Source organism: Myotis yumanensis, unplaced genomic scaffold (assembly GCF_028538775.1).
Source record: "Myotis yumanensis isolate MYYU_CA2020_CCGP unplaced genomic scaffold, mMyoYum1.0.hap1 SCAF_18, whole genome shotgun sequence".
Taxonomy (NCBI): domain Eukaryota; kingdom Metazoa; phylum Chordata; class Mammalia; order Chiroptera; family Vespertilionidae; genus Myotis; species Myotis yumanensis.
The window spans coordinates 9968772-9987500 of NW_027223769.1; the positions used below are offsets into that span (position 1 = coordinate 9968772).

The 18729-nt window shown below is 56.6% G+C and overlaps 1 protein-coding gene across 1 annotated transcript in view; it reads left to right on the forward strand.

Annotated features, from left to right (window-relative positions):
• The window catches only part of PEPD (peptidase D), a 121846-nt gene that overhangs the window by 14785 nt on the left and 88332 nt on the right, over positions 1 to 18729 (forward strand). Inside the window, exons 3-6 of the mRNA XM_070398247.1 lie at positions 2711 to 2838; positions 10669 to 10732; positions 16645 to 16692; positions 18051 to 18112. Of these exons, the coding sequence (XP_070254348.1) occupies positions 2711 to 2838; positions 10669 to 10732; positions 16645 to 16692; positions 18051 to 18112 (302 nt within the window). The remainder of the gene's footprint in view (positions 1 to 2710; positions 2839 to 10668; positions 10733 to 16644; positions 16693 to 18050; positions 18113 to 18729) is intronic.

Genomic DNA, 18729 nt, shown 5'->3' on the forward strand with positions numbered 1-18729 from the left:
AGCATCCAGGGGCCTAGGGGATATGGCCACCCAGCATCCAGGGGCCTAAGGGATATGACCACCCAGCATCCAGGGGCCTAGGGATATGGCCACCAGCATCCAGGGGCCTAGGGGATATGGCCATCCAGCATCCAGGGGCCTAAGGGATATGGCCATCCAGCATCCAGGGGCCTAAGGGACATGACCACCCAGCATCCAGGGGCCTAAGGGACATGGCCATCCAGCATCCAGGGGCCTAAGGGATATGGCCACCCAGCATCCAGGGGCCTAGGGATATGGCCACCCAGCATCCAGGGGCCTAGGGGATATGGCCACCCAGCATCCAGGGGCTTAGGGACATGGCCACCCAGCATCCAGGGGCCTAAGGGACATGGCCATCCAGCATCCAGGGGCCTAGGGATATGGCCACCAGCATCCAGGGGCCTAGGGGATATGGCCACCCAGCATCCAGGGGCTTAGGGACATGGCCATCCAGCATCCAGGGGCCTAAGGGACATGGCCATCCAGCATCCAGGGGCCTAGGGGATATGGCCACCCAGCATCCAGGGGCCTAGGGGACATGGCCACCCAGCATCCAGGGGCCTAAGGGACATGGCCACCCAGCATCCAGGGGTTTAGGGACATGGCCACCCAGCACCCAGGGGCCTAAGGGACATGGCCACCCAGCATCCAGGGGCTTAGGGACATGGCCACCCAGCATCCAGGGGCCTAGGGGATATGGCCATCCAGCATCCAGGGGCCTAGGGACATGGCCACCCAGCATCCAGGGGCCTAGGGATATGGCCACCCAGCATCCAGGGGCCTAGGGATATGGCCATCCAGCATCCAGGGGCCTAGGGATATGGCCACCCAGCATCCAGGGGCCTAGGGGATATGGCCATCCAGCACCCAGGGGCCTCAGGGACATGGCCATCCAGCATCCAGGGGCCTAGGGATATGGCCATCCAGCATCCAGGGGCCTAGGGATATGGCCATCCAGCATCCAGGGGCCTAGGGGATATGGCCACCCAGCATCCAGGGGCCTAGGGGATATGGCCATCCAGCACCCAGGGGCCTAAGGGACATGGCCATCCAGCATCCAGGGGCCTAGGGATATGGCCATCCCGCATCCAGGGGCCTAGGGATATGGCCACCCAGCATCCAGGGGTTTAGGGACATGGCCACCCAGCACCCAGGGGCCTAAGGGACATGGCCACCCAGCATCCAGGGGCTTAGGGACATGGCCACCCAGCATCCAGGGGCCTAGGGGATATGGCCATCCAGCATCCAGGGGCCTAGGGACATGGCCACCCAGCATCCAGGGGCCTAGGGATATGGCCACCCAGCATCCAGGGGCCTAGGGATATGGCCATCCAGCATCCAGGGGCCTAGGGATATGGCCACCCAGCATCCAGGGGCCTAGGGGATATGGCCATCCAGCACCCAGGGGCCTCAGGGACATGGCCATCCAGCATCCAGGGGCCTAGGGATATGGCCATCCAGCATCCAGGGGCCTAGGGATATGGCCATCCAGCATCCAGGGGCCTAGGGGATATGGCCACCCAGCATCCAGGGGCCTAGGGGATATGGCCATCCAGCACCCAGGGGCCTAAGGGACATGGCCATCCAGCATCCAGGGGCCTAGGGATATGGCCATCCCGCATCCAGGGGCCTAGGGATATGGCCACCCAGCATCCAGGGGCCTAAGGGACATGGCCATCCAGCATCCAGGGGCCTAAGGGATATGGCCACCAGCAGCCAGGGGCCTAGGGGACATGGCCATCCAGCATCCAGCTCAGGGAGGAGGCAGGGGAACGTGAAGGGAGCTGAGTGTGGAGAGGAGGTGGCAAGGCCTGGCCTCCCCAGCTGGACTGTCCACTCCACAGGGCACAGACTGGCTGAGATCCGCTGCCGAGAGCGATGACAGTGTTTTTACCGAAAGTGCCTCCTACTGTAAGGCTTCCCTCTGTCTCCTTGTTCTTGTAGTCGCAAGCCTGCAGTCCCCTCGTTGCTAGACGTGGAGATCTAAATTTTTTTCTGACATGTCTTGATGCCTCTTGAAGTTTACATGTTCTGTGGTTTAAAAACTGATCTCCTAAATTCAGCTGTTGGCTCCATCACTGATGTTCTGCAAGGTTAATTTTAGAAGAGTTCCTCCTCCACTTGCTATACCTTTCCGCCGATATTTTAGCTCAGTGTTTATTGCTAAACACGGAAGTCAGCAGCAGCCCCGGGGGTGGGAGAAGGAAGTAAGAAGTCCTAAGTGGAGGCATCCATTTCTGTGCAGATGTCCAGACTGGTGTCTAAGACACGGTGGCATCTTGCCTGCTTGCGGCATTGAGGCTGCAGAGATTCAGGTGGCAGAGGGGCATGTGCAGGGCTGAGCTGGACCTGTAGTGCTCATCGGTACCCTCTGCCCTATCAAGGGCCAAGGGGTGTGGCCAGTGAGGTGGGGGTACAGGTGGGCCTGGGGCATGTGTGTGAAACATATCATCAGAAAAGGCTCAAAGCAGTGCCAGAGGAGCCAGCCAGGCTGCCCCCTGCCAAACCCTGGAAGGAAGAGACAGGTAGCCCGAAGCCGGAGTGGGGGCAGAGAGCTGAAATGGAGGGTTGTGTGAGGCTGGGGGCCAGTCTTCGAGGGCGGCCAGCCTGAGGCAGGTGCCCCGGCTCCCTTGATCCTCGTGTTTCTGTCCTGCTGACTGGGTAACCATGGTCCTCGTTCCTGCCACAGGAGTCCTTCTTTCACTGGGCATTCGGAGTCACTGAGCCGGGCTGCTACGGCGTGATTAACATCGACACCGGGAAGTCAACGCTGTTTGTGCCTAGGCTTCCTGCCAGCCATGCCACCTGGATGGGCAAGTAAGGAGCAGTCTGGGTGATGTCACTGTGCCCACTGAGGCCGGCTGGCCAGGGGTGGGGGTGTAGAGCCCTTTTGTGGATTGCAAGGAGGGGAAGAGTAGCAAAGGGTCGGGGGGTTAGTGGTCAGGCCTGATGACAGCCTGCTCTGGGACAGAGCCCTGCACCCTCAGTTGGGAAGGGGTGTCAGCACCAGAGCCATAACTGTGGTCACTTTTGTTTAGAGATACTGCTTATTAATCTTAAAATTCTGTATTCCTGGCTTTGTTAAAGTGCCTGAGGCTTTGGCTCAGTGGACCAGCACTCCTGCATGGCTTCCGTGGCAGGTGGCCTCGCAGTGGGTGTGGTGGGAGTTGGCTCCAGTCAGAGAGGACAACCTAGGGCCCTTCTCTGAGGCCCAGCACTAACAGCAGGGCATTACTGGATGCCTGCTGTGTGCCCGCCTCTTGGCTAAGTTCCAAGGGCCACAGATGTGTAACCTGCCTTAGCCGGCTCACCTGAGATGGGGTAGCACTGTGTGAGAAGTGCGGGAGCAGAGGCCTGGGCCTTGCTGAGACACCCCTTCCCCATCACCCATGGCACCTGCCAGCCCAGGGCCCTTGGCCGTGTCCACCTCTTTCGGCAGCCATTCCTCTCTGCAGTGGTGCTGAGGCAGAAGCTGTACTTAACCGGGGACACTTGAGGTGATCAGAGGATCCCGCTAAATGGTTAGTTACCACCTTCCAGCGTGTCATTTCTGCCTGGAGAGTGATTATTGTGGGCTAATGTATAAATTGCAGCCTTCACTGCCTCGTGTCCCTGAACACTCATTACCAGGTGCGCAGGCCTGTCTGTGGCTGGTTTGAATGACAAGGCACTTGGCTGCTGCAGGGACATGCTCTGTGCAGAGGCCAGGGCAGGCCCCTCTGCACGCCTCTGCTTCACGTGCCGCCCTTCCCCACCAGCCCTTCAGTGCCAACCCCATAGCCTCCTTCGTTGGCCTGGCATGTGCCTCCTCTGCTGCCTTGAGCTGAGGGGTTCGCCTCATGAGCTGGTAACAGTTCTGCTTTGAGCCCGCTTGGCGGGATCCCTGGCCCTGGGCCTTCAATTGTGCTGTGAAGACTCAGCTCCAAGCAGAATTGGCAGCGTGAGAGAAGCAGGTGGGCTTTTCCTGGCAGCGTGTTTACCTGGCTTGGCCCTGGGGAGGGAGTGGACATGCCCAATCTCTTTGGCCTTTGTGGTGGATGGCTGGGCAACCACTTAAGTTTTGCCCTTTCAGACGTCCCTGGGCAGATGACATAAACGTTTCCCTGCAGTGTCATGCGTTGGGCGGAGGGGGCACTGGAGGGTCTGCTGCCTTCTTCCCAGAGGGGCAGGGCACTGGGCATGGCTGAGCAGGGCCCAGTGAGAGCCCCCAGAGGCTCCGCACTGCCCCAGCCCTGGCTGGGGTGTGGAGGGGGACTTGGAGGAGGCCTCTGAGGTAGACTGCCTGCTTTACCAGGGTGAGTCTTGTGCCGGCAGAGAAATGGGCCTCAGGTTTGGCCTGGAGCAGGCTCTCCTCAGTCCATCGGGCACTCTCCTGCTAGCTCAGCAGACCCAGGCAGGCCACACAGGTGCTCCTGGGAAGGCGGCTCTGGCCTCACCCAGCTCTTGCCTCCCCATGGCGTTGTGACCTTCACGGTCGACCTTTACTCCGCTCCTGGCAGAATCCCTACGGCTGCCTGCTTTAGAGAGGAAATGGGGTTGGCCTGTGCAGTCCACGACCTGTTTGCTGGAAGCCTGCTGGCGGTTGAGAGTGGTCTCTCCGCAGCGCGGGTCTGGCCACTGCAGGGCCTCTGGTTTCTTATCTGTGGAACTGCGACAGCGCCACTGGTGAGGTCCTGTCACTGTGGAGGTGGTTACACTTGTGACCCTGAAATGGGGTGGTGAGGACGCCAGGAACAGACCGGTTATAATTTCCAGAAATGGCCACGCCCTGTGGAGAGGTGGAGTCTTCTCCCTCCTGCTTGACTCGGGTCTTCTTGAGGCGGGAATGTGGCAGGGTCACCGTGTGGCGCCTGAAGCTGGAGTGTCAAGTGCACTGTGGCTTCTGCCTGGTTCTCGTTTGTGGGACACTTGCCCTGGACACAGCTGCTGTGCTGTGAGGAAGCCCACGCTCGCCCGTGTGGAGAGACCATGTGGAGAGGAGCAGAGGCACCTCCCACCAGAGCGGTGACTCCAAGCCCAGCCCCCGAGTCCTCCTCTGAGGTCCCAGGCCCTGTGGAGCCATGCGCCTCTCTGGGCTCTGCCATGAGTTCATGGCAGAGGTGTATGTGTTTGTGCTCCCCCACATGCGGGGGTTTGTGCTGAAGCCCTGGTGCCGGGACAGTCTTGGTGAGGAGTTTCCTGATGGGAGCTTGGATCTGGTCTCCGCAGAGACTTCTCCCAGAGCCCTTCCTGCACCCTGAGGGGACCACAGAGCTGAAGCCTCAGCTCCTCTTGCCAGTGACATGTCCAGGATTAGCCAGGGCCCCTGTGCCTGGTGGCGCCCATGCCCTCAGCCTCCCTGTGGCCCTGCCTCCTGGCTCCTCCATGCAGTGTGGGCGTGGACAGTGGTGGAAGGCCGGCCTGACCAGGGTCTGTCTGGATGTGGGGAGGGGCTCTGAGCGCATCTCCTCATCTGTGAGTCTGTCTGCCTCTTTACGCAGAAGTGGTAAAGACTTCTGTCCTGGAGGGTGGACATCCTCCAGGCTTGTGGGAGGAGAAACCTGGACCCTGCCTTCCAGTGGAAGCCTGAGAGAATCTCACCGCAGCCACCAACTGGGGGCCACGGGCACTTGACTGGAGGGTTTATGCCCAGGACCTGATTGGTCGGGGACAGCTATTAGCAGTTGGCTCTTCCGGAGGGTAATCTTCAGTGATACAGGAATAATGTTCTATGCGTGGCCATGGCTGGGTTTCAGAGCCACTGTTATACGTTCTCCTTTAGTCTGCCCTGCTTTGCCAAGCCAGCTGATTGTGTACTGCGGACATAGAGGTTTGGCTAGACTTTGAGGGTACAAATGGTCTGCAGGGTGGGTCCGCCTGTCAGACAGGCTCCATGTGCACACTGGCAGCCAGATGGAGCACGGTGGTCCCAAGGGTGTTCGGCTCTGGTGCAGAGCTCAGCCTTGTCTCCTGCAGGCCTGGCTCCTCACAGTGGCCTTCTCTTCCTCTGCTCTGACCGTCTCCTGGCCCTCCTGTCCTGCGCGTTGGGGAGAGAAGGCAGGATTGAAACAGGGCACCACTAAGGGCTTGCTTGTTTGGAGCTGCAGTTGAGGAGAGGCCGATCTGATGTGGGGCCGTTTCCAGGCGCTCTCATACTCAGTAGAGCTCGGGAGGAGTGAGGCTGATGGGATTACCTGCCCTTTGCAATCAAAGCCCACCAGACGGAACGTTTGACCTTCAGCTCCTCAGCTTCCTTTTGAGCCTCTATCTGATGGCTTTTGAAAATCCATCTGGCAGATAAAGTTGCCCAGGGAAACAACACCCCCATCTGCAGATCTGCCACTTCCTGCGTAAACAGCCTGTCCTGTTGTCTGGCCACAGGCGTTGAGGGGCATGTGGGCAGCCTGGTGCTGGGCCTGTTCCTCACCCCAAGCCTTTTTTGGGACAGGAGTGTGGTAGTTTCAAATTTGTTTTTATGTGGAGTCTGCTTACATGGGTCTGTGCCTTTCTGATGCGAGAGTGTTCCCATCTTTTTTGTCAGAGTTAGGCTTAGCTGACAGCAGCTTTAACTGCTGGCATATCGGGTTCTCGGAAAAGGCAGGAAAAGCACCCTGGACAGTGTCAGCACCCGCAGAGGGTGAGTGACTTTGGGCAAGTTGGGGGACCATCCTAGAGCCTTTGCAACTTGGTTGCGTTCTGCTCCTGTTGGGAACCTGGGGCTTTGAGCCTGGCTCCGGGTTTGTAGGGAGGAGGCACTGCCCAGGGGTGGTGTGAGCGAATGTCTCCAGGCCTGAGACTCTGAGCACTGCTCTTTTGAGATGGGAACTGATATTTGTGTGTGTGTATGCCTATGTGGTGTGTGTGCATGTACAGTGTGGGTGGGTGGTGGGGGGGTGTGTGTGAGTGTAGTGGGGTGGTGTGTGTGCATGGGGGTGGGGGGTGTGTAGTGGGGTGGTGTGTGTGTGCATGGGGGTGGGGGGTGTGTAGTGGGGTGGTGTGTGTGCACAGGAGTGGAGGGGTGGGTGAGGGTGGGTGATGTGTGTGTATGGTGTGGCATGTGGTTCGGTGTGTATGACGTCTGTAGTGTGTTGTATGTGGTTTTTCACAGCCACTGCCCCCCACCCTGTACACACACCTGGGTCACAAGGATCAAAGCTGCTTCAGCCTGTCTGGTGGCTTTGCTCTGTCTTCAAGGGAGAGTGTGGGGCACTGATGGGGGTGCAGGTCTTCGTGAGGAGGGTTGAGGGAGTTCCTCTGGCTCTTACTCCCAGTGGTTTGGGGGAGCCTGGTCCGGCAGCCTGAGGCCTGGCCAGGGGTTTGCCAGGATCCTCAGTTGGGAGCCTCTCCACTGATCGCAGGCATCATTTTGGTTAGCCCTCCCCCTGGAGCCAGGGCCCTCCCCCCGGAGCCTGGGCTCGCCCCCCGAAGCCTGGGCTCTCCCTGTCCTGCTCTCTGAGGAATGCTGCCTGTGGTCCACTCACAGGCGTGGTCACCAGGAGCAGGTGCACGCATGGCTTCTGAGAGGTTTGCTTTTCTCTGACAAACTGATGGGATCTTGAAAAGGTGCTGCCTGCCGATCCAGAGCAGGTGCTCCCTGTGCAGAGGGCAGAGGGAAAGCAGCAGCACTGTCTGCCGCTGAAGGCAGGCTCTAGTCTAGGCACTGAGAATTGATGGTAACTGCTCTAACTTTGAGGTTATTTTTTTATTAACCGCATGCAGGTGATCAGCTAGCCAGCCGACCTGCGCTCAGGAATGTCATTCTCTAGAAGTTGAACCATGGGCATTAATGTTGTCTCCTTCCTGCTGGAGGCCTACACAGGTGGTGGCACTCGCTGCATCAGCCTTGACCCTGGGATCTGGGAAAGGCCTCCCGTCACCCCAGCTGCTGGCAGAGGCCTGCACGGCGGTCCCTAGACACTGGCTGCACCTGGATGCAGGGCCTCCTTTGAGTGGGACACTCCTCTCTCCGGCAATTAGAAGGGAGAGTGTCTGGGGTGGGCCGGCTTCCCTGCCGAGCCACCCTTTTCTAGTCCAGTTGCTTCTGTTTGGATCTCCCATATGACAGGATCTGGCCTGAGCTGCCTTCTGGACCCAAACTCCAGATAGCAGGGTGCAGGCCCTCTGTGTGGCCACCGCCAGCTGGCCCTCAGCAGGCTTATAGCTGCCCAGTGACCTCTCCGGCCAGCTCTGCGGGGTTCGCGTGGACGTGCCACTCCTCCCGACAGCCCCACCAAGTCTTGGCTGCCAAGCCTCCCTTCACTGGCTTGACATGGTGACCTGGCACACTTATTCCTCAGGGTGATATTTAAGTGGTTTTTTACTATAAGTAGCTCTAAAACATGAAAAATAGTACTATTCAAACTTAATTATCTTTGCCCTTTAGAGAAGAATAATGTGCAAAGTGCCAGAAAAGATGCTCACAGCCTTTCAGGTTGTATTTGTCAAATGGGTCTTCCTGTGGAGAGCCAGGCCTATCGATAGTTGGGGGTTTTGGCTCTTGAAGCCCATGTGCGCTCTGGACTGTGTCATCCAGCTCTTGAGAAGGACAGAGGGCATCTGGTGGGGTGACACCTGCACTTCCTCCCGGACATCAGGGTGGCAGCGGCAGGCTCTCCGTGGGCTGGCTGGCCCTTGGTGCTCCTCAGCGTCTGTGGCAAGTGGAATAACTTGTGGTTGGTAGGTGAAGGGTGGATAGTTGAGTGCACAACCCTGGGGCCACGTACAGATCACACCTGCCATGTGCTCACCTTCCTTTTGCCCCCTACTTCCCCCCACCTACTCTAGTTCCGCATTGTTATGGCCTTGACCAAAGGATGAGTGCACAGAAATGTCAAGTCTTCTGAGGCCTGACCACCAAGACTCCCAGGCAGGGAGGCGGGAACACATTTCCTGGGCGTCCCTCTGCTGAGTGGCTTGGGTGAGCTGGGAGGATTAGGGTCCCCGTTGGGATTGGGGGTGACAGTCACCCTAACACCAAGGTGCCTTAGGGAGCATCGAGGCTGGTCTTGAAAGCAGGTCCGTGGCACTTCCCCAGTCTTTTGGGAGTTTGCGTTTGATGCCTGTCACAGCTGGAGGTGATTAAGTGACGGGCCCAGAGGTGGTTTGGGGACTTTCTGAGGAAACAGATTGTTAGTCCTGGGGCTGGGACTGGAGCCAGAGCAGTCAGAGTGGGTGATTGGTGACGCTGCCAATGGCGCAGCCTCTTGCGCGGCCTCTTGCGCTCCTGGTGTGCACTTCTGCACATGTCTGCAGCTCCAGCTCTGCTGAGAGCGTCACTCACCCCTGAGTAGCAAGGGGTCAGCCAGCTGTCTGGTAAGCTTGGAGCCGGGGCCTCCAGTGCCCCAGCAAGTGCTTGTCGTCAGTTCCTGCTGTAGGTGGTGCTGATGGAGGCACCAGGCTCTGGCCACTTAACTTTGAGTCCTGGTTCAACTGTGAAAGTTAGTGTGCCTGCCTGGATTGTGTAAATTTAATCAACAGTAGGAGCTTGACACCCATTGCCCACTTCAGAGAATCCAAAGGGAAATGAAGCAAATAGTGTTCCGGGGCCCTGAGCAGCCCATTGCAGCGAGACCATCGTCTCCTCGGCCCAGCTTGCTGCGTGTGGCTGTGGGCTCCCTGCTGCTGGTCCCTGAGGCCACTTGTCTGTCTCAGGTCCTCACTCTGTGCTTTGGGATTACAGTCTGGGCTGGGATGCTTGCTTGGGTAGAGAGGGAAGTGGTGCAGGGCTCAGAGAGGGGAGGGATTCTGCTTCCTGGGTAGTGATGTCTGAGTGTGTCTCAAAGGCACATGGAGCCCCCTCTTCGAGGTGGCCACCTCCGAGTCCCGAAGTGCCCTCCCTGCCCTGTCCCCTCTGAGCCTGCCCAGCACCCCTGTCATCTACTCACCTTGAGAGCCCAGGAAGCACAGTCTGGAAACCATCTGCTGTTTTCCTTTGAGGACTCCTTTGGCTCTAACACTTGGTGGCTAGAATACCATGCGATCCTAGGCAGGACCCGTGCTGATGTGGTGCCTGGGCGTGGGGTGGTGCGTGCGTCATTAGACTTGGTTTTCAGCACCCCCACCCCCCTTTATGTCTAGTGCTTCTTCTCATGAGAGCCTTGTCACAGGCAGTGACAGTGACTCATCCCCTGACCTAGAGGCTGGGGGTGGTGTGGTGTTTGCCGGGACCCGCCCAGAGCAGCCGTGACCAGGAGTCCTCTGTGAGGTGGGCAAGGGCTGCCCAGCCTCCTCTGCTCTCTGTGTTCTCACTGGCTGACTTCTCAGGGCTGATGAGTAAGCTTGAACATTTCTCATCACAGTGAGTCATGCTGATATTGACTTCTGTACGATGCTAAATCTTTAACTTTCCTTTAAAGAGGCTCGGTGGGGCCTGGGAGGCAGCTTGCTTCATACCCCAAAGGGTGGGAGTGCTGCCTGGTGGGCTTATTCCAGGTGGCCAGGGTGCGGACTCGCAGGAGGAGCAGAGGTCGACTGGGTAAGGTTGAGGGGTCAGGTGTGGTTCAGCAGTGACTTTGTGGCCCAGTACTTTACCCCTGAATCTGTGATGGGCAGACCCACTTGGTGCCAGGTGCCAGTGGACTAGGGATGGGCCAGGGCTTCATAACCTGGGCTTGGGGGCAAGGAGGTCGCCAAACCCTGACCCTGGTGTTCCTTGTTTTTGTCTTTGAGGATCCACCCCAAGGAGCACTTCCAGGAGAAGTATGCCGTGGACAACGTCCAGTACACAGACGAGGTCAGTAGCCGCCGCCTCCTCTCTGAGCAACTCAGGGCTTCAGTTACCCCTTTGCCCTGGATTCCCTCTCCTTCCACTGCCGCAGCCTGGTGAATGTCGCAGGATGCCACCACTGGACCGCTAGCTCCTCAGCAGTGCCCCCATTTGGAGAGAGCAGGTGGGAAATGTGTACCTCAGATCTCCCAGGAGACAGGCCCCTCCTTTGCAGGGCAGTGCCCTGACTCAGTGGTGGAGCTGAGCTGCATGGGGGAGGATGTCACTGGCAAAGTCTGATCTCTGTGCCCTCCCGGCTTGGCCTGGGCCTTCCTGTCACTCCAGCCCACACTGGCACCCTCCCCTGGCTCCTGGGACCAGGTGTGGTCATGGTGGACACTGGTGGTGTTCTGGTCTGTACCCTGCCCTTGACTCTCTGTATTTGTCACTAAGGCCTGGTTCTTTCCCCTGGCTTTACTGTCACGCTCTTTGCCTTCCCAGTCAGGGTCCTGTGGGCATCAGAGCTGGTTGAGACCCAGGGCTGAAGTCAGCAGCCAGGGGCAGGGTCTGGTGAAGAACGTGACCGCATGGGTGAATCATCACCAGGGTGTGATGGTGCCTGACCAGAAGGGCTTTGGTGAAGCAGTGCAGCTCACGTCCACAGGGCTGCGGGGGCCTGCTCTGACAGCGCTCTGCCTGGTTGGATTGTGGAAGGAGGGGAACATTTGATGGATCTTTATGTTATGTCATGTGATTTCAATGCCAAATTATCCGGGAGTGACTCCTAGCATCTAAAGCAGCGGTTCTCAACCTGTGGGTCGCGAACAATGAAAATACATCCTGCATATCAGATATTTACATTGCGATTCATAACAGTAGCAAAATTACAGTTATGAAGTAGCAACAAAAATAATTTTATGGTTGGGGGTCACCACAACATGAGGAACTGTATTAAAGGGTCGCGGCATTAGGAAGGTTGAGAAGAGTCTGTTAATACTCCCGTGACCTGATGTATTGATCTCTTTGGATATAGAATCTAAAGTAGTCTGAACATTTATTTGTATGCCCTTAACAAGGTCATTGCCGCTTAACTTGTGTTTCCAAGTGCTAGAGAGGGAGGGACCTGCTCATCCTGCTCAGCCCTGGGTCTCAACCAGCTCTGATACACCCTCCCCTTTGGCATCTGATCCCTCCTGCCTCCATAAACTGCATCTTAACATTACTGCCTTTTGGGAACTTGACCTTCCAGGTGTCCTCAGTGCGAAACCTGGAGGGGCAGCCCGAGACGGGTACTGGGACACAGCCCACCGCGTCGGAGCGTCTGTGCCGCAGCCTTCCCAGCTGCCGTCGGGCATCTTGTGACTGGGGGGAACTCAGCCTCATTCATGCTGTAATTTCTGAGGAGAAAAGAGAACTGGCCTCCAAACACAGTAAAACAGGAGGTCTTGAGGGCCAGAACAGGAAAGCCCGTAATGACAGTGTAGAATCACAGCCCGCAGCTCAGCTCACGGAGTCTGTATTTATGAAGCAGGACCTTACACGAGGGCTTCCGTGGAGTCCAGGGAATGGGCCCTCCTTCAGGCTCGGGCGCCTTCACAGCACCCCATCATTGTTGCCGGTTCTCAGTTTGGTCACACTGTTGCTGCTGTGGTGCCATTGGACATGAGGGCTCATGTGGACCGTGAGACAGGTCTTCACTCCAGGGTGGCACCTTCAGGCTTCAGTATTGCCAGCTCCTACAGATCCCCTTGTTCCCCTCCCACCCCACCTGTCCCATGGTGGGCCACGGCTCTCACCCCATCACAGGGAGGAGGCCGAGGCCGAGGCTCAGAGGTGAGAAGGGCCTCATCCACGGCCCTACAGCTGGGGCAGCAGAGTTGGGATGTGGCCCTAGGACTTTTGGACCCCCGAGGCCTGGCCCTTCGCCTCTGCATTTGCCCTGTAGAAATGAGAGGGTGCTTCAGGACACATCCACGGAGGTGATGCAGGCTGTCAGGTGCCTTTGATTCTCTGGCTCAAAATGGAGTCTGACAAAAGTACAGGCTGCTGGATGGACTGAGACACCTGGGCCGAGGCACTGGAGGCCCCAGGCCTGCTCCACCGTGGAAGGTGACAGGAAGCCTTCTGCTGGGGCGGGGGCGGGGGCGGGGGCTGGGCCAGTTCTCCGGTGCTCAGGCCCATGGAACTTCAGGCAGCCTTGGTCTGTGACCAACCCCAGCCGGGAAGCAGCTGACACTTGTCTCCTGCAAGAGGACAGGAAGGCCCCAGCCCCAGGCATGACTGGTCACCTGATAGCAAGTATAACATGCAGGTGTCTGATGTTGCGAACCTGGCTGTCTAGTTCCCTTCCTCCCCATGATGATCCTGAGTTTCATAATTGAGAAGGTAGAGCGAATGGTGGTTCCTTTGAGAAGGGGGCACTCAGGAGAACCCTGAGAGGCTTTTCGAGGCATTGCTGTTGAGGTGCTGTGCAAAGGCTGGTATTCATGATGGGGTGGGAGCTGGCGAGGTGGAGGGCAGATGATACCCTTGTTCTTCTTAATGGCTGCGGGCAGATGTTGGGAGGCACGAGGGTCACCGGCTCCGATGCAGGCAGGATGGATGTAAGAGAAACCACTGTGGCAGCACAGCGATGGATGCTGCCTCGGTGTGGAGAGGCATCAGGGAGGGGTGGGGTCTGTGGCGGGACGTCTGCAGAGGCAGCTGCTATGTGGAACTGCTGGCCCAGCCTTGTTAGATACTCTGATTGTTCAAGAGTAGCTGCAAATAAATCCATATTGTTTGTGATCTTTCCTGTTTCTTAAATTTTAGAAACAAATTCAAAATTTAAATGCATTGCCAGCCAGTGTTGTGCACCCCTGTTTCAGACTGCCATGAAAAAGTTCATTCAGGCGCTGACATTCTTGTGGTGACGCCCAGATCCCCGGAGCAGTGTGGGCTTTGTGATTGTCCAGCCCCCTTTCCTGGCTCACCCGTGAAGAATGGCCTGCAGGGCTGGTTGGAGCTCTGGACATGAGGACATGTGAGGTGTCCACAGGGAGCCTTTGATTGTCAGCAGGGGAGGACCCTTGTCCATGGGGCTCGGATGAGATCTGTGTGTGCTCTCCACCTCGACCTGCTGGAGAGGCCAGGCTGCCTGGGAAATGGATGTGGCACTGGTCTGTGAGACCTGGTGGGTCCCTGGTGACCATACTCCATGGAAATGAGGCCCTGTGCTCGGCTAGTGTGGCTCAGTGGTTGAGCATTGACCTATGAATCAGGAGGTCATGGTTCGATTCCCAGTCAGGGCACATGCCCAGGTTGCAGCCTTAATTCCCAGTGTGGGGCTTGCAGGAGGCAGGTGATCAATGATTCTCTCTTGTTGATATTTTTATCTCTCTGTCCCTAAAATCAACAAAAACGTATTTTTAAAAAAAGAAAATATATTGTAAAAAAAAAGAAGTGAGGCCCTGTGTTGACAGAGCTGTGCTGTCCTGTGTGCCCGAGCTGCATTTCAAGCCGGTAACACATAGCTGTGTCATGTCCCCTTAATTTTTGAGGCGTGGAATCAGGCTGTGTTGATGAGAGTGTAGCAGTAATGGGTCTCCACGGGGAAGGGGAAAGGCAGATGGAACTGCTAGGCTGGGGGAGGTTTGGCAGCCGCAGAGGTAACCAGGACCCACTCAAGCAATTGTGATCAATAGACCATGTGGCCCTGCCAGGACTAGCAGGCACCCGCCTCCTCTGTGGGCCGAGACTCGCCTGCACGTCCGTCCCGCAGCACTGAGAGGGCTGCTTTCTCCTCCGTTGCTCAGCAGCATGTCCTGAGTTGTTGCTAAGAGAAAAAGCATCAGCTTACACGCTTGTTATCCTACCCCTTTCTCCCAAGGACAGTAGCACATGCATCCCCAAGTGCCCGCTGCTCTCGGGTTCTGCTGCTGTAATTGACAGGATGTTCTGTGCTGATGAATGGAGACCCTTCACCAAGGTGACAACGCACCCAGGGCTCGAAGCGAGGCTCTCCCTTTTAATGAACCCCTCCCCCCACACACTCCAGGAGGGCCTGGGGAGTAGCAGGGACTGCGCCAAGCCGATGGTTTGTGCAGTAGAGGCTCTCTGAGCAGTTACTGAGTCAGCGAGGGGGTGCCAGGGAGGTGGAGCCTCAGGCACCGCTGGTGGGAGGTGGTTGGTTCAGTCTGGAGGGCACCTGGCCTTGAGCATCAGAAATCTTGACAAAATATATGGCTTTTCATCTAGAAGTTTCACTGGGTTGGATTTGTTTGTTTGTTTTAAGGAAATAAAATGTTTACGGAATTTATCTAAGGAAATAAAGGCTCATGTACAAGGATGTTCACCAGGGCATTATTTATCATAGTTAATCCTTAGAAATTATTTGTGTCCAACAGAAGAATGAATAACTTATGCCATATCTAGTAAGAGAATATTTCACAGCCGTAGGTTTAGCTCTGGGTGCTACTCTTTTTTAACTGGAAACCTGGGCAGGTAGTCGAACCTGTAAGCCTTTCTCAGTGTGAAGTCTGGATGTCCGCAGCACCGGCTCATGGTGCTTAAATGATACGCCGTCTGAAGTGCCGGCACAGGCATGACCAAGGGCTCACTGGACGTTCACCGTCCCCAGTGGTAGTGACCGTAAAAACCGCGGGGCTTGGAGAATATTTAATGACAGGGAATAAGTGAAGCGTGTAACTTCATATGATCCAAATGTCATTACAGATCTCTGTTTTTATGTGCAGAGATAAAAGGTCTCTGGGGATGGGATTGTAGATGTGTTTTATGTTTTTATAGTTTTCAGTATCTTCCAGGTTTTCCCTGTGAGCCTCTCAGTATTAAAAAGCACATATATACACATGTCAAAACTATCAAAATGTGCACTTTAAATATGTGCAGTGTAGAATATGTCAGTGACAGCTCAGTAAAGCTGTAAAACAACAAACAGCAGATCCTCCTCACTCTCGCCCTATGTTGGGCACTAAAGCATTTCTGGTGGGTCTGTGGGGGGGGGGCAAGGGCTGCAGAGAGGAGACTGTTCTCTGCCCTGGGCGCCCAGATCCCGTGGGGGCTGCAGTAGCCAAGACTCGGAGAGGACTGAGGGGTGGGGGGCCAGGAGAGGAAGAAGATGCTCCCACCAGGGTGGTTGGCACCTCGGGTTGCAGACATCATGGCTAAGGCAGCATCATGGGCACTTGGCCAAGGGAATGATGATGGTCAGTGGGGCCAGAGAGGAGGGAGTGAATGAACCTGCCTGGGGGCAGGGGCCTCAGTCCTGAGTATGAATTGATGAAGTGGCTGAGATGGGGGAAGGCATGGCAGGCAGAGGCGAGAGCCCTAGGAAGGCATGGAGAGAGGAGTTGGCATGGTGTGCTCATTCAAGGGGTTGGGGTAGGAAGCAAGCAGCACACAGGGGCATGAGGCCTGAGTGGGCCATGGTGGAGGGATGCAGATCGGGGATGCAGGCTGGGGAATGGGAGAGGATTGGGGATGGCTGACATCCCACAGGCTGGGGGACTGATGAGGGGCAGGAAGGAAAGTGTCTGCCCTGGGACGGGAGGCTAGTGGGGCCAGTGCCTAAGAGGTTTCCATACAGGTCTTTCGGGAGGGACTACTTGTCAGATGAGTGGAGGCACTGGCCTTGGAGGGTGGGCGGGTCTGGCTGCTTGGAGCCCAAAATCCTCGTGGGGCCTAGAGGCGGAATGGTATGGGGGGAAGTGTGCCTGGCTTAGGTTTGAATTCCTCTCTGCCACTTTACAGCTGTGTGGCTTTCAGAAGCCCCTTCTTCCCTGTGAGCCTCAGTTTCCTCGTCTGCTGGTTGGGGGCCACAGCAGCAGCACATGTTTTAGGGATCTGCTCAATACACCTGAGCTGTCCTTGGGTAACCGTGGTGTATCATCTCCATCCCTCCATGGTTGCTCTAAAGTGGATTTTTCTTTCTGACCTTTCAGATCGCCAGTGTGCTGACCTCACAGAGTCCCTCTGTCCTCCTCACTTTGGTAAGTGTCCAGGGTCTGGGCAGTGTTTGGGCACAGGAAGGGGTTTTAGGGAGCCACCTGCCCCTGCAGAGGTTGAGGATTGAGAACCTGAGAGGAATGGTCCACAGTGATAACTAATGACACCTTCTCAGTCTGAACAGCAAGACATCATGTCCAGGACCACATCCTCGATTCTCCGGTCTCCCTGGGATGTGCTGGGATGTGAGGCCACTGTGGACAACACACCATACCCATCCCAAGGGTTAAACCCCAGCTAGAGGATGTGTTTGTGTTAGGCTGAGCTCCTGGGATTTGTGGATGTAGAATATCAATTTGCTTCCATCCTATGTCTCCTCTGTTGTTAAAAGAATTTGAAAAACACACCGTGGTATCTGCTTGTGAGGACACTGGGCTGTGGGCCATCAGATTTTGAACCCAGGCACTGAATGACCAATGGCCTGCCGCAGCCTGGGGCAGGCAAGGCTGCTCGGTGACCGCTGCTGCCTTTGTAGCCTGTGGGGCGCTCTGGCTGTGCGAGGGCGCAGAGAAGGAGGCTGCTTTCTTGTGCTTCTTTGGCCTTGGGGGGCTGTAGGCACGAAAAGTGTATAACTCTTCTCTCCTCCCAGAGTGACCCTTCTCTCCTTTGTTAATTGATTTTTACAGAAATAGTTTTTCTTGGTTATTTTTGGTAGCACTTCCTGGGGTCTCTCTTTCCCGCTCTGCTGTCTGGATGGCTGAGAAGGAAGGTTGTGTTAGTTGACTGTGGTCGGATGGCCCAGTGTGTTTCATTGGAGGGATCCATTAGACACTGACCTGCCTCTCCAGGGATGGCACATTTCTCTAAATCTTTTGTTTTGTCTTTGCTCCTGTCCAAGTTCCACTTGGAGTGTCCTCACAGTGAGGGAAAGGAGAGGACTGTACCAGCATCTCTGGAAGGGCTGGATTCGACAGTGCTCTTAGCACAGTCAGTGGGAAGCATTGGTGTGCGTGTGTGCATGAGATGGGGCTAGCGTGGGAGAGCAGGTTGGGGTAGAGGGCGGTCTCGGTCCCCGCTCTTCCGCCCCCCCCCTCCGCCCCCGCCTCAGCTGAGCAGCCTGAACTGGTGTCTGCAAAGAGTGCTGACAGAGGAGGCCTGTTTTCTCTGCTTTTCAAGATGCTGCAGAAGGAGGGCCTGCCTTGGGTCGGGGTCCGGCTCGGCGTTAACCTGAAATGCAGGGAGGAATGGCTTCACCAGGCTGGGGTGCGAGCTCCAGGTTCTTCCCTAGTCTGAGCCTGGTTCTGAGCCTGGCTGGAGGAGGCAGGCCTTCAGTGCAGGCTGTGGGGTGCCACGCAGCCCTGTGTGACGCATCTGTGCCCTCACTCTCCCTCTCTCTCCCCAGCGCGGCGTCAACACCGACAGCGGCAGTGTCTGCAGGGAGGCCTCCTTCGAGGGCATCAGCAAGTGAGTCCTGGGGCCCTGGGAACTACTTCCTCCATCCTCCACAGCTCACATCTTCGCCAGCAGGCCCTTACCAGTCTACAAACTAGACACGAAATACACAAACAGGAGGAGGCTCAAGGAGGTCAGACTGGACACTTTGAGGAAATGCTTAGAAAATAATTTGCCTAAACTCACTTCAACTTTTACTTTAAGGAACAGATGCCACTTCTCTGTTGAGCTCTATAGCGAGAGTGCAGGCCCACTGAGTGCCTGGGGAGCCCTGGCCGCGGTGTAGAGCCCTGGCCGCAGTGTACGCACAGGCAGGCCCCCACTTGTGCACCTGCTTTTCCTCTAGGATCTGCTCTGAGCTTGTGGTCTTTGTTCTTATCCGCCCTTTTTCCTTAACTACTGGCCTCTAACTTCTCCCAGTCCTGCTGGCAATAACTCCCCCATGTCTCCTGCTGCCCTCGTCCTAGGTCTGGACCCCCTTACCTGCCCTCACGCCTCATTCGAGCTCCAGGCCTAGTCCCCAAACCCTGTTTCCCCTTCTAGGTCTCTCCAGGCAGGAGGGCAGATTATAGGCACACAGTGCAGCACCTCACCCTCCTCACCACTCTCACGCTGTGAACACGGAGGTG